Below are 14,721 nucleotides of genomic sequence, written 5' to 3' on the forward strand. Positions count from 1 at the left end.
CGTCAAATTTTCAGTATTACGGCCCCCGGAGGCTGATTAATGGCTGGTACACTTAGATGCAGGGCCGCCATCAGGGGGGTACGGGGGGTACACTTGTACCGGGCCCGGGGTCACCAGGGGGCCTGGCGGCTCTCTTATACTTTCATTTTCATTCATTTGTTTTTGTTTTTTTTATGCATGTTGTTTTACCTCCGACCACAAGGGGGCGCCCCGACGGCCAACAGTGAAGCAGTCCTGGAAGTAAATCACCAGGCTGCTTTTCACTGATGGTTGGCTGCAGCACAAGGATGAGGGAGAGAGATCCCGTGTAGTTCAATATCCTGGGGATCAGATAGGCTGCTCACAGCTCTTCTATTAGCAATGAGGAACAGACATCATTGTGAGAGGTGAGTTGACTCACATATAGGACTACAGAGCAGTTTTTAGTGTTTGTAGTGTGTGTCACAATTTGAATTGGGGCACTAGTGTGTGGCATATTATCTGTGGGCACTACTGTGTGGCATAATTTTATCTGTGGGCACTACTGTGTGGCATAATATTATCTGTGGGCACTACTGTGTGGCATAATATTATCTGTGGGCACTACTATGTGGCATAATTTTATCTGTGGGCACTACTGTGTGGCATATTATCATCTGTGGGCACTACTGTGTGGCATAATATTATCTGTGGGCATTACTGTGTGGCATATTATCTGTGGGCACTACTGTGTGGCATATTATCTGTGGGCACTACTGTGTGGCATAATATTATCTGTGGGCACTGCTGTGTGGCATAATATTATCTGGGGACACTACTGTGTGGCATATTATCATCTGGGGTGCACTACTTGGCATATTATTATCTGGGACACTATTGTGTGTCATATTATCATCTCGTGTGCTCTGCTTGGCATAATATCTGTGGGCACTACTGTGTGGCATAATATCTGGGGCACTGCTGTGTGGCATATTATTATCTGTGGGCACTACTGTGTGGCATATTATTATCTGTGGGCACTACTGTGTGGCATATTAATATCTGGGCCTTCCATTAATATGGAAGGCCCTGCTCGCAAGCTTACAATATATGGAAGGCCCTGCTTGCAAGTCTACAATATATGGAAGGCCCTGCTCGCAAGCTTACAATATATGGAAGGCCCTGCTTGCAAGTCTACAATATATGGAAGGCCCTGTTAGCAAGCTTACAGTATATGGAAGGCCCTGCTTGCAAGTTTACAATATATGGAAGGCCCTGCTCGCAAGCTTACAATATATGGTTTAAATATTATGAACATGTTGTATATCTGTATGGAACACCAGCATTTTATTCATGCATATCAGTCCCTGTGTAGATTACAATATAATTTACCTACCACATACTCGCACACGTGAGGAGCAATTTAGTCAGAATTCAATGCTTGATGGTATAGGAAGGGGAGAGGGACCTCTGAATGAATTACTTTCTTATAGATAGGAGGCTGGCATGGCGTGTCTGTGCGGTGTGTCATATATCTTTTTGTTTACACAATATAGTCACACTCCTCTTACATGGCAGTTTTCAGTTCTACATTAATAAATACTTGGAGTGTAGCACAACACTTTATAACCTTTCTTTGTGTCTGCTTACTGTGACTCCGCCTACCACTGCGTGTTCGGTTAGCCTCACCTGCCACTGATAACTGATGTGGTTATGGATAATTGAGTTAATCCCGCCTTCTTTTGTGTTGGACCAGCCCACTGTTTGGTCCCACCCATGTGAGGCCACTTCCAGAATTTTTTCCAGAGCAGCTCTAAGTTCCCAATCCGCCCCTGAGTGATGGTGTGGTGTGACCTGACGTCACACTGATGTTCCCGCCGCCGCTGTAAGAATAAGGAGCAAGGAGCAGCAGCTGCAACATCTGGGTAAGTATATTTTAAAGATATTTTATTATCACATTTTTTTTACTCTGAATTTTGTAGAAGACTAGGCTTCCAAGTATGATAATGGGTTAAGCTGTATTTCTTGAGGGATAATATTTATTTTCTCCCTTAATGTCATAAATTAAGTTTTTGTTGTTTTTTTTGGGGAAAGGGGGCGTTCACCCGGGGGGGGGGGGGGGGGGCTGCCTGTTTCATTTGTACTGGGCCCCACGATTTCTGATGGCAGCCCTGCTTAGATGGGTCATCTCTTACAAAATTTCAGTTTCACTGAAGCGCTCCATAGTTTACTTGGGTTTAGACCCTTCATTATACGGCACATATTTGTTCCACATTGGGCCTGCTACAGCAGCAGCGGCTGGAGGGGCCTCAGTGTCTACAATACAGGTATTCGGTAGATGGAAGTCATGTAGTTAAAAAAAGGTACATTAGACCTGATGTTTAAACATTTCTTTGCTACTTCTCTGTGCTACTTCTCTGTGTCTTTTCTCCACCCATAATCAGCCTCCGGGGCTGATTATGGGTTTTAATTAGAGTTGCTCACTGACCCCCGTAAAGTGGTTTTGGCTTTGGTTTTGAATCTGGATTAGCTTCGTGTTTTGGCTTTGGCAAAACCGCCCTCATGTGTTTTGGTTTTGGTTTTGGATCTGTATTTTGTTTAGAAAAATTGCTAAAATATGCTAAAATTACATAATTTTACTCTTTTTTTGATCCTACATTATTATTAACCTCAATAACACTAATTTCAAGTCATTTGCAGTCAATTTTGACCACCTCACAGGTCACATCATTATTTTCATACACTTTCGGACAAATACTGCAGCGACATGGCTGGATGCTAAGCGACAGAGCAATGACTCAAACACACGGCAGTTCATAGCACATCTAGGACACATTGGCACACAGCAGTGGCAGAAAAGAAAAGTGGTGCAAGATGGAATTGTCCTTGGGCCCTCCCACCCACCCTTATGTTGGATCTTAAAAAAAGACATGTACACTTTAACAAACCAAGCACTTCAGTCACAAAAGTGCCACTCCTTGTGGCTGAAGTACTTGGTTTATTTGGGCCCCCACAAAACAAGGTAACAATGGCCTTAAGGCATGTAAGGTAACAGTGCTGTTAATGAACTCTACTGTGGCAAGATATTGTTGTCATCATCCTCAGCCTCAACATCCTCATTAGTGCCCTCGTCAGCGACACAAATATCCCCATCCTGTTGCAATTCCAAAGTGGCATCCTCAATTGGTGTATCACTGGCTACAGTCGGGCTGTTTAGGCACACATCTGCATTTCAGCATTGACAATTAGCAATGGACCCCTTCTATTTGGGTGTATATAACACCATACACTTTTTGGTGCAAATTCAGGAGAAAAGCCTGCATGGCCTAGTATTTTTATTTCAGCAATGACAATTTGCAATGGAGCAATGGATCTCTTCTCTTTGGGGTTTATATAACACCGTACACTTTTTTGTGCAAATTCAGAAGAAAACCTGCAAAGACTAGTATTTGTATTTCAGCAATGACGCAGCTCTCCTTTTTGTGTTACCCATATAACACAGTAGAATTTGACTGCAGAATTACACCAACCCTGACAGCACTAGTATTTATATTTTTCTGCAATGAGAATTACCAACGCAGCTCTCCTATTTGTGTGTTACCTATATAACACAGTAGAATTTGACTGCAGAATTACACCAACCCTGACAGCACTAGTATTTGTATTTTTCTGCAATGAGAATTACCAATGCAGCTCTACTTTTTGTGTGTTACCTATATAACAAAGTAGAATTGGACTGCAGAATTACACCAACGCTGACAGCACTAGTATTTGTATTTTTGTGCAATGAGAATTACCAAAGCAGCTCTCCTTTTTGTGTGTTACCTATATAACACAGTAGAATTTGACTGCAGAATTACACCAACCCTGACAGCACTAGTAGTTATATTTTTCTGCAATGAGAATTACCAACGCAGCTCTCCTTTTTGTGCATTACCTATATAACACAGTAAAATCTGACTGCAGAATTACACCAACCCTAACAGCACTAGTATTTGCATTTCTCTGCAATGAGAATTACCAATGGAGCTTGCCTTTTGCGTGTTACCAATATAAAACAGTAGAATTTCACTTCTGAATTACACCAACCCTAACAGCACTAGTATTTGTATTTTTATGCAATGAGAATTACCAATGGAGCTCTCCTGAATGTCACTGTAGACTTTCTTGAACACTGCTACCCCCTCCTCTTTCAATTCTATCTACTTGGTTGACCAACTGCTCTACACAGTGTGCTACCCCTTCTGTGTCTCTCTTTCAAATGGCGCTAGATCGCCGTGGAGGGTGGTATTTATCGATTCCAAAACTCGCGAGATACGACGATGTAACAATGACGTTTTGCCTCGTTTTCGATTCCGAAAAAGCGCAAAAGATCCCCTAAATTCGGGTGTGTTCGGTTCCCGAGGAACCGAGCCTGAGCATCTCTAGTTTTTACCTTGAAATTAGTGTTATTTAGGTTAAGAATAATGTAGGAACAAAAAAGTGCAACATTATGTGATTTTAGCATATTTTAGGATTTTTTCTAAAAAATCCAAAACCAAAACACACGAGGGCGGTTTTGGCAAAACCAAAAACAAAACAAGAAGCTAATCCAGATCCAAAACCAAAACCACTTCACGGGGGTCAATGAACATCTCTAATATGAGGTGGTCTGAAGGGAAACATCCACGCTTTGCATTTTAACTCTTTTTACTCCTTTAGTTTAATTCACATATGCTTATTCAGACTTCAAAATCTTAAAAATGCAAGATTAGTATAAATTATTCAGCCAACACGCTGCTCCATCAGTCCTTCTGAATATAGATACACATTGGTGGTTTCTAACGCTCATTTCTTACAATTAAACATAATGGCAAAAAAGTAAACCTCTTTCCAACTGCCATATTAAATACTTTATTCTTGCATGAATAGGTTGCAAAAATATTTTTTTTTTCTGCCACATTTTGCCATAAAAAATAAATATTGTTTCGGAAATTCTAGTTTTTTTTAGTTTTTTTTTAAAGCAATGCAGCTGCCCCAAAGCCTAAAAAAGCCACTCAGTTTTGATAGGCTTATATAGCGTGGCAGTAACACAGTCTACAGTATCTCCACCCCCAACTTTGAATTCCGGTTGCACCTGTGACTTAAGAAGACGCCAGAAGAGACATCTAGACGCACAGACAAGAAGCATGTAACGCATGTAAAGGAAGGGGAAAGAAAAGAGCTGCTGCTTTGGTAAGGAAGAATGCAGCCAGCTGCCTCTCCCCCACAGCTCAGCCCGTAGTTGCAGTGTTAACAGCTTCTGTTCATTTCCCCACACCCCCCCTCCTCCACTCCCACACCAGCCTCCGTGTCAGCAGCAGCACCGGAGAAGTAGCTGCAGGCTGCACGGAGCACGGACCAGGCAAAGGGAGAAGTGCAAAGCAGTCTATCACTACTATTGCAACTGCACTGAGTTATAGTTTTCTTCTAAAAGTTGGGCAAAGGGGGGAATATCAGCTGCCTTGAAGTTTGAAGTGGGTACCTACGGTCCTGACACCTACTGTTGTTTGATCTTGTGTTTTCTGAAGGTTTCTTCTAGGAACCTGGTGGATGTACTGCTATTTGATCACATATGGTCTGTTGTGTTTGCATAGAGTGCACTGGCCCCTCCTGTGCACAGACCAAGGGAATTCCACTCTGTGTTCAGCTCCAGGCGTGACATCAGCTGAAAATATCATCTTGAGAGATAGATGTTTCATTGGCACTTTCCGGAGCATTGCAGCTGATGAAAACAGAGTCTATCACATGATAAATCTGTGTCTCTATTCAACCCAGCAAGGAGATTGGAACAGTTGATTTAAGGGGATATTGCTGGATTTGTCACTTTTTAAAGGGTCGTAGAGGCTGGCAGCAACTTGGCTTTCAAACCAGTAGACCGAGCTGTTGTACTGAGTAGAAAATACAGACTTGCCTTATCAACGGAAATCGTGGTGGTCTGTAACCTCGTGTGAGCCGAGTTTCCATTCTAGGGAAAGCAGACTCATGCAGCACTTTGCTCTACACATGAACCACTGGGGATGGTGCATCCACACAGAAAAGACAAATACTCCTTTAAACAGGGGGTAAAGTGGAAACCAGATCACACTTACTAAGAGGGGAAACGTTTCAGAAAGAGGATTTTTACCTTGGAGAACATGCTGCTTTATGTGACTGGGCTAAGTAATCATATACAGGAGGCAAAGTGTATTTATTGTCTGAATGAGAATACTTTCTGTCTGCAAGAGCTGTGCCCCTAACATCCCATGGGAAGAGAAATCTAAACCTGTCACTACTAAAGATCCAGGATACGTTGGCATTCTGCACATAAAGTAATCAATCAATTACATGCCTGGTGAAATGGGGCATTTTCAAGTCCTGATCTGACAGTCTGAATCATTGGTGATTTTCTGAACGAAGGGACACTGATACCTTGCCCCCTGCTCTTGCTCTCTGCATGCACCCAGAGCTACTTGCTCTGCCTTATCTGCCTGCTCCGGTGATGCCATGCCCCGCAGCCACAGTGGAGGTGATGAGGGAGGCTCTGAGCTCTGGATGAAGAGCAGCTCTAGAGGGAGAGGTAGAGACCGGTACTACGGCATGAAGGATGTGGAGTCCGGCCGGGGCAGCAGGGTGCTGTTGAACTCCAATAGAGGGGACGGCTTGCTCCTGCTGGGAACAAGTGAAACAGCCAGGGGCGGTGGGGGGACAGGAGGTAGCTTGCAGGAGAGCCGCAGGGGGAAGCAGGGAGCTCGCATGAGCTTATTGGGAAAGCCGCTGTCTTATAACAGCAGTCAAAGCTGCCGGAGGAACGTCAAGTACAGGAAGCTGCAAAACTATCTTTACAACGTGCTGGAGAGACCCAGAGGTTGGGCTTTTGTCTACCACGTATTCGTGTGAGTAAATAAAATGGGTGTGGGTGAAAACTGGCATTGCCAGAATGCTGGAACACCGGAATGATTTGGCTCTCTGCAGCGTCCTCTGCTGCTTGGTGTTTTGAGTGAAGCTTGGTGTGTTTTCTCTCCCTATATAGTGCATTCTGTTTTGTTATACAGATATGTTCTCTGTAATAAGTGGAGCACAACTTCTCCACATATTATATTGTATATATTGTATTGTGTGTGTGTGTGTGTGTATGTATGTGTGTATATATATATATATATATCTCTGTGTATCATAGCTATATATTCTAGTTATCTGCTCTCCCTGCCTGAATGTATGTTGAAATGGAGCCCCAAGGACCTTAACGATCCATTCCGGCTACCATAATAGAGCTACGTGGACCTTAACCATGCATTCTGGGTACCGGAATGGGGCTCTGAGCACCTTAACCATCCGTTATGGCTGCCAGAATGGAGATCTGAGCTCCTTGGCTATCCATTCCGGGTGCCGGAATGGGTCTGTGAGTGCCATAGCTATTCATTCTGGGTCCCGGAATTGGTGGTAATTGTTTTCACGATTACCACCATTCCGACACTGAGGAGTACTAGACTTAAATTCCAAATGTGGGAAAAAACTCTTGCAATATAAGCAGACTTACTTCCAAACCAACACTGTAGATCTCCGATCGCAGCAGGATGGTGAGTTGAAGTTATTTCGACTAGTCAGGTGTCCGTCGCTAGATTTTCATGTCATCGCGACCTGTATCACTTTTAATTTAAAGCGGCAATGTCAGGACCTCGCAGGTTGTATTTAAACACTTAACCCGACATTGCTGCTTTAAATTCAAACTGATACAGGTTGCGATGACGTGAAAATCTACTGACTGACACCTGACTAGTCGAAATAACTTCAACTCACCATCCTGCTGCGATCGGAGATCTACAGTGTCGGTTTGGAGGTAAGTCTGCTTATATTACATTCCCACATTCGGAATTTAAGTCTAGTACTCCTCGGTGTCTGAATTATCCGTACTGTTAAAGAGTACCCAATTCCCCGGAATGGGCTTCTGAGTATCTTGCCCATCCATTCCGGCTGCTGGAATGGAGCTCCGAGGACCTTTAACCATCCATTTCGGATGCCGGAATGGATGATTACCATAAATAAAACCTTATTCCGGCACCCGGAATAAATGGCTAAGGTACTCTGATATCCATTCCGGCAGTCGTAATGGATGGTTAGGGTACTCTGAGCTCCGTTCCAACACTTGGAATTGTTCTCTACGATACTTGGAGCCCAATTCTGGCAGTCGGGAAGTGATAACTAAGGTGCTCAGACATCTATTCCTGCACCTGGAAAGGATGGCTAAGATATCGAGACATCCATTCCGGCACCCGGGATGGTTGGCTAAGGTATCGAGACATCCATTCCGGCACCCGGGATGGTTGGCTAAGGTATCGAGACATCCATTCCGGCACCCGGGATGGTTGGCTAAGGTACCGAGACATCCATTCCGGCACCCGGGATGGTTGGCTAAGGTACCGAGACATCCATTCCGGCACCCGGGATGGTTGGCTAAGGTACCGAGACATCCATTCCGGCACCCGGGATGGTTGGCTAAGGTACCGAGACATCCATTCCGGCACCCGGGATGGTTGGCTAAGGTACCGAGACATCCATTCCGGCACCCGGGATGGTTGGCTAAGGTACCGAGACATCCATTCCGGCACCCGGGATGGTTGGCTAAGGTCCTCGGAGCTCCATTCCGGCAGCCAGTTGTTCCACATCTTACACAGAACATATCTGTGTAGCAGAACAGAATGCACTATACAGGCAGAGAAAATATAGCGAGCTTCACTCAAGACACCGAGCAGTGGAGGGCGCTGTAGTAAGCTGACTCATTCTGGTGGTCCGCCATTCCGTCAGTTCCAGCTTTTATCTAATCCCAATAAGATCACTTTGTGTTGACATTTAGTGCTGAGCTGTCATGAAAGCTGTCTTAGCTTGACTGATGTGCAATATAATCTTTAAGTGCTAGAGGTGCAATTCATGTGATTCTTCTCAAATGTGTGAAATGCAATTGGTCTGGCATAACTTTTTTATTGTTTTTATGTCATTTTAAGAGCTGGAATGCACCCTGCCAAAAATGCACAGTCATGTGGGCTTTACATATATGAAGACTTTTAAAATCCTAAGAGATTATGATGTGTATTGGCTCCTAAATACAACATATGTCATTTGTTTTTTACAATTGTGCACTAGTATAAATGGTTAGAGCAAGCACCTAGAATACCTGCACAAGTCTACTAAGTGATCTGCGGTTACCATACTGTGGACCAGAGATGTGGATGAATGGGACTTGCCACAAATGTGTTTTGTCGGCTGTGTACACTTTGGATAGGAAGTCCTTTCACTTGTTTGAGAAACGTCTTGCTTCTCTCAAATAGTAATGGGGCGTGTTAGAGGCTTATTATCTAATATATAATTAGATTTCTGCTTGTGGGTGAGAGAAGGCGGAAAACAGTAACTGCTGTTGGTGGGCTTTGTCTGTGACTCACAGTTCTGAGTGTCAAGAAAAAGTACAGCTTTCACATTATAAGTCAAGATAGTGTGTTAGTTCTTTTATGTCACATCCTTCTGCTTTCCGTTCATGAATAGTGAATGCACACATTTTATATACCAGCTAGCTTTGTTTGAATATAAGTGGTAAAATATGTATAAACTGCTATAAAATTATTTGTATATATGGGAATTACAATGTCATCATTTTGGTGTTCATTAGAAAAACTACAGAATACAGCATTGTGCTTTTATATGCTCACAGAACCCTGTGACCCCCTAATATCCATATAATTAGGCAGTGCATTATCCCACATCTTTTCAATCATTTCAGTTAGTTTTACAGAGAGAAAGATATATCTATGTGGAATTCTGAGTTTTATGCATACTTTGCTACATATATTACTATGTATCGTAGGTTCCTGTGCTGAGTCTTCATTTTATAAATATCTTTAATTCAGATTGTGACGAAACACAATATACTGGAATCTGAAAAGGCTGATTTCACAAGAGTTGAAATATTGGGGTTTGGAACTGAATAATATGACATGTCTTGGTTTTTATGCTTTTTGATCTGAGGTGTCTATGTAGGGACTAAAAATGGTTGTTATTTGGGTAATGGAGATAGGAAAGTTGAGTAATAGTTTTCTAAGTTCTACGATCGTTAAAGTTTAATATACCAAGTAAGAGTCATACATCAGACACCTGATTAATGAAGAAATCACCCTGTTTTACTGTATTACTGATTCAAAGTACAGAAAACTTGCAAAGCAAATAATTCTATGAACTTTAATGTTGTGAAAAAAGTAATTTTTCAATTTGTTTATAACATTATTGACCTTTTGTAAGCAAAGATTTCCCCAAATCCTTTACATGTCCTAATCGTATGATTATTTTTTAAGCTAATTAATAACTGGATGTGTTTTACAACATTAACCTAGCCATTTGTTTGTATCCCAGTTAAAGCCTTTCTACCTATTTGATATTTGACTGTAATCCTCATTGCGTGTCTGCTTCTAGAAAAATAGTTTGTCTAGTGAACTGACTGCCAAAGGAGAGGTCTTGCTAAATATATAATGTTACAAGTTCAGAAATACACTGAAAGATATGCAATATTCATATCCTGGATAAATTACTATGCATGAACACACATCCCTTTAGACGTTTAGACTTGACGAATTCACACATGAGGACCAAAGCCAGTCAATACTGTTTGATGAAATGTTGTGTTTGTATTAAAGCTCCGAAATATCACTTGTATTGAGTGTCTACCCTTTGCTGTTGGAAAGATAGCGTTGATTTCATATATTTTAGCTATACTAAATTCATATCTGTTTTATACTGTGGATTTTTTGGTCTAATGCATTTTGGTACCATTAGACGTTCAAAGTATTTTTGTAAAAATACCAGTTATGTCGCCTTAATGCACAAACATTAATAAAAAAAAAGCTGAAATGGAGAGTAAACTGTTGTAACCATAGGTCATTAGCTTTTGATCCATCTTGTGGAAATTTGCAACAAGAGATTTGCTTTTTTGTCTAATTTAGTTCACTTTTACACTTTGTTAGTAAATATAGCTCCCTGTGCTTCCAGTTACAATGGGAGATTTTTTTTCTACACATTTACAAAGACAACTGACCAAGTGCAACTTTGGTTCCCTAGTCATGTGTTGAAAAAATGATGGGTGAGCGCGCTAGCAAGTCACATGCACACTGTCACAAGTGGCTCATGGGATAAAACGTAGCTCAGGCTCTGGTATAATGCTGCTGCTGGTTGTGAATTATATTTATAAAGGCTCAGTATAATGTTTCCGATTGTGAACCATGTTTACTAAACTCTATAGCTGTGTCTTGAATGACTGTTTACACAAAATAATGTCTAAGTACTTTTGGGACCATGTGCTGTTTTTAATTTGATATTCATTGTTGCATTCTCGACAAGGATCATATTTATTCATAGGTCACTGGAAAATGCAGATCAAACCTTATCAGTATCCTTGGGTCCATATTCTTTTGTAGCAAGAATAGGTCAAAATATTGCAGCAACTTTATTATATTTTATCAGCCGCTTACTAAAGCCAACTCCTCAAGGCAGGATTTCTGCAGTCGGAGTGTTATTATGCAAGAAGACCCATGGTTAATGTCACCCCCCCCTGGCTGCCACAGGCCGCCTGTGTGTTGTTGGCCTCTCGCAGCCAAGAAGTTACGGCTGAGTTGTAAATGAAATGGTAACATGTTTGTTCTTTAATGATGCTTCAAACAGGAAAAAAAATGCATGGGTAAACCTGTGTAAACTGTGAATTAAAGTTTGAGAATCCTTAGACTTGTCTTTTGGTAGAGAGAGAGAAAAAAAGCTTTTTACCATTAAGCTGAGTGTATAATGAGCGGCTGATTGAAAACAAATGTTTGCTTTGCCCTGAAGACTCGAATGTTTCCAGAGATTTGAATGGTTTGCTACTGTTTTCCCACAATGTTTGCTTGTCATTTCATGTAGTCTGTGGTTAGAATTAATGTCCTTTGTGACTTTAAAGCAGTAATTTTTGTTTTCATTGGAATGTATTTTTCTTTATACGTAAATCACATTTCATTTGTTTATTTTTCTGGTTTTAGCAAATCGTAAATAATTCAATCTTGTGAAGAGGAACATTAACGATTTGGAAATCAATTCAATGAAAATATAAAAAATTGACAAAACTACAACCTGTGTGATAAACTTGATATACAAAAAAAAACCCACCTGTGTAATCAGACTGATATGGCAGTTCTAGAACAGCACAGTTACAAGAGTCATTTTACTGCTGCCAGTGACAACACTTTGTGCCTGCAAAAATCACCGGACAAAATAATGCTTGGAGGCCATAACTAGATCCAAGTGCTAGAGCTGATTATTTTTGTTGCCTTTGGACATGACACAGATATTCTGTATCCAATGTAGAAGAGTGTTATATCACGGGACAATGAAAGTAGTGGGCTTGTAATAGAAAGCACAGCTGAAAAAATAGGAGCTCCTGTAGAGCACTGACTCCTAAATAACTTGTGTCCAGGCTTTTCCTGGCTGATGAGTGCAACTGGTTTTATTAAGCAGGTGGAATTGTCTGCCAGCAAAATCCTGTTTCCTGTGGAAGTGATGCTGGGGCTCCAGATCCCCGATATCTATGGGAAAATTTAATTTAACTTCCATCAAGTACTGATGCTCTAGGCAAGTCCCTAATGGTAGCACCGTCCTGGTATTTATATCTGACTGCTACCACTATGGAGTACTGTGTTTAGCCCACAAAGCAAACAATCTTGGGCAGAGAGCATCAGGCTGACACTCACAGGACATCTCTCCTCACCCCAGTTTGTGTGCACTGAACATCAGGAGAAAGTGGCGGAATTATCTGTTAAAACTGAAAGCCCATCCAGGCCTTCCAAAAGACATCTACCTATATTACTATTGCACATAAACAAGAATACATAAAGGGCTCTGGAATCTAGAGCCTAGGGGCAATTGAGACGGTTATCTTCCACCCAAACTAAGCTTTAAATGCTTAGGTTATTAATGATTCTGTATTGCCTATTGTCTATTTTTATATAAAGTCCCTGGACATTTAGTATATTTTGACAGATATATATATATATATATATATATATATATATATATATATATATATATATATCCATTTGGTAGATTTTACTAGAGCTTATTGCAATATTTTGGAATTTGTGTTGCATGTACAGAAAGCCTGAACAATTTTACAGAGTGGTCCGATACGTATTAGATTAATTGAACACATTACAAAGCTGGTAAATACTTTTCATAAAGTGGAACAGGAAATGACTTAGAATAAAAGATTACAAAAATGGTACTGTTACTATGATTTCCATCAGTTTGTTTTAAGTAAAAAAAAATGAACAGTGTGGTTTAAATGCATGCTAAACCTAATTTTCATTTCCATTTCTTTTGACTAATGTAAATACTAAGCACTTAATTATAATTATGTTGCACCACAGTAAATAGATTCATTTTTTTTTTGTAACCACATCTAAGCAAGCTGAACCCTGTAAATGATATAACCAATTACCAAGCAAATGGGAGGCAGTCACAAATCCTTTCTCCTAGCCTGTGCAAATGTATTTCTAGCACATGCACCTCCAATATTGGGCACAGTTAAGCAATGTTTATTTTGCGGGTAGAGTTCCCTTTTAAAATAACAAAATAATTAATTTAATTTGCTCTGCAGCCATTCCCACAAGAACATATTTGGGCAGCACTAATATCTTTAAAGAAGGATTCCGCTTAAAAAATAGTTTGGGAGGACTTTAAGGAGTTTGGAGGAAAAAAATAAAAACCATAACATATTACAGTCCTCACACCGTTCAGATCCGCCATGATGGCTATAGCTGTCCCATGCAGTCTGTGCTCTCTCTGTTCCAGTCAGCTTGCTGAGTAGGTGTAAATGCTCCTCCCCACAAGTTTACCATGTTCATGAGAGTAAAGTTCACAGGAAAGTGTCATCAATAGTTAAGAAGTAAAGGTTGTAGTTACTTGGAGGCTGAAGTACGAGTGTGGCTGGGGTGATGGCAGACAGAATCTGTAAAAACAGTCTGTATAAGATGGAAGACTTACATTGAAATGTGCTCTCTGGAGCGTTTTCCCGGCCATATAACTACAACTAAACTGTTCTCTCAGCACCCTGGACTTTAGTAATGGATTGACACTTTATTTCGGTGCCTAGTATCCATTCTGCTAAGAACGTATCCCTTTTGGATTTTATCATTGATTCAGACTGACTCCAACAAACTTTAACACAGCATCATCATCACCATTTATTTATATAGCGCCACTGATTCTGCAGCGCTGTGCAGAGAACTCATTCACATCTGTCCCTGCCCCATTGGAGCTTACAGCATTCACTTAGCTGTTTGGACTGAGATCTGTCGGGCTTTCAGGACACTGTCCATATCTTTCACATTATTCTTTTCAGGAAATGTGTAAATAACTTACTATTATCTGTATACCATATTTAGTTATGACCAGAACACTGGTGTGTAATTGTGCTCCTATATAGGAATTGTGACATAGGTCTGAATAAATTATCAGATTGCCCTAATTATACTCTATTTCTGCACACGCCCACCACCTTGCACCCCAAATATGGAACACACCATTGCAATTTGCTTGATTTTGTGTCTGTGTTGCCCTATGCATTGAATATGGGTCTTTCCTGACTACAACCTGCAATGTTGCCACGGCAATGCTTCAGGAACCTTTTTTTATGAACTGTGCACGTATAACGCCAATACCTCTCTGCCTCCCTTGTAAATTGTACACAAGATGAATTAATGT

The 14,721-nt window shown here is 41.0% G+C and overlaps 1 protein-coding gene across 3 annotated transcripts in view; it reads left to right on the forward strand.

Moving 5' to 3' along the window:
* Nucleotides 1–5,086: 5,086 nt before the first annotated feature.
* Nucleotides 5,087–14,721, forward strand: part of KCNQ5 (potassium voltage-gated channel subfamily Q member 5) — a 462,350-nt gene continuing 452,715 nt past the window's right edge. For all 3 annotated transcript variants that reach the window (XM_075202618.1, XM_075202616.1, XM_075202617.1), the window contains exon 1: nucleotides 5,087–6,851. In XM_075202618.1, coding sequence (XP_075058719.1) covers nucleotides 6,463–6,851 — 389 coding nt within the window. In that variant the 5' untranslated portion in view covers nucleotides 5,087–6,462. The remainder of the gene's footprint in view (nucleotides 6,852–14,721) is intronic.

This window comes from Mixophyes fleayi, chromosome 3, assembly GCF_038048845.1.
Source record: "Mixophyes fleayi isolate aMixFle1 chromosome 3, aMixFle1.hap1, whole genome shotgun sequence".
NCBI lineage: Eukaryota > Metazoa > Chordata > Amphibia > Anura > Limnodynastidae > Mixophyes > Mixophyes fleayi.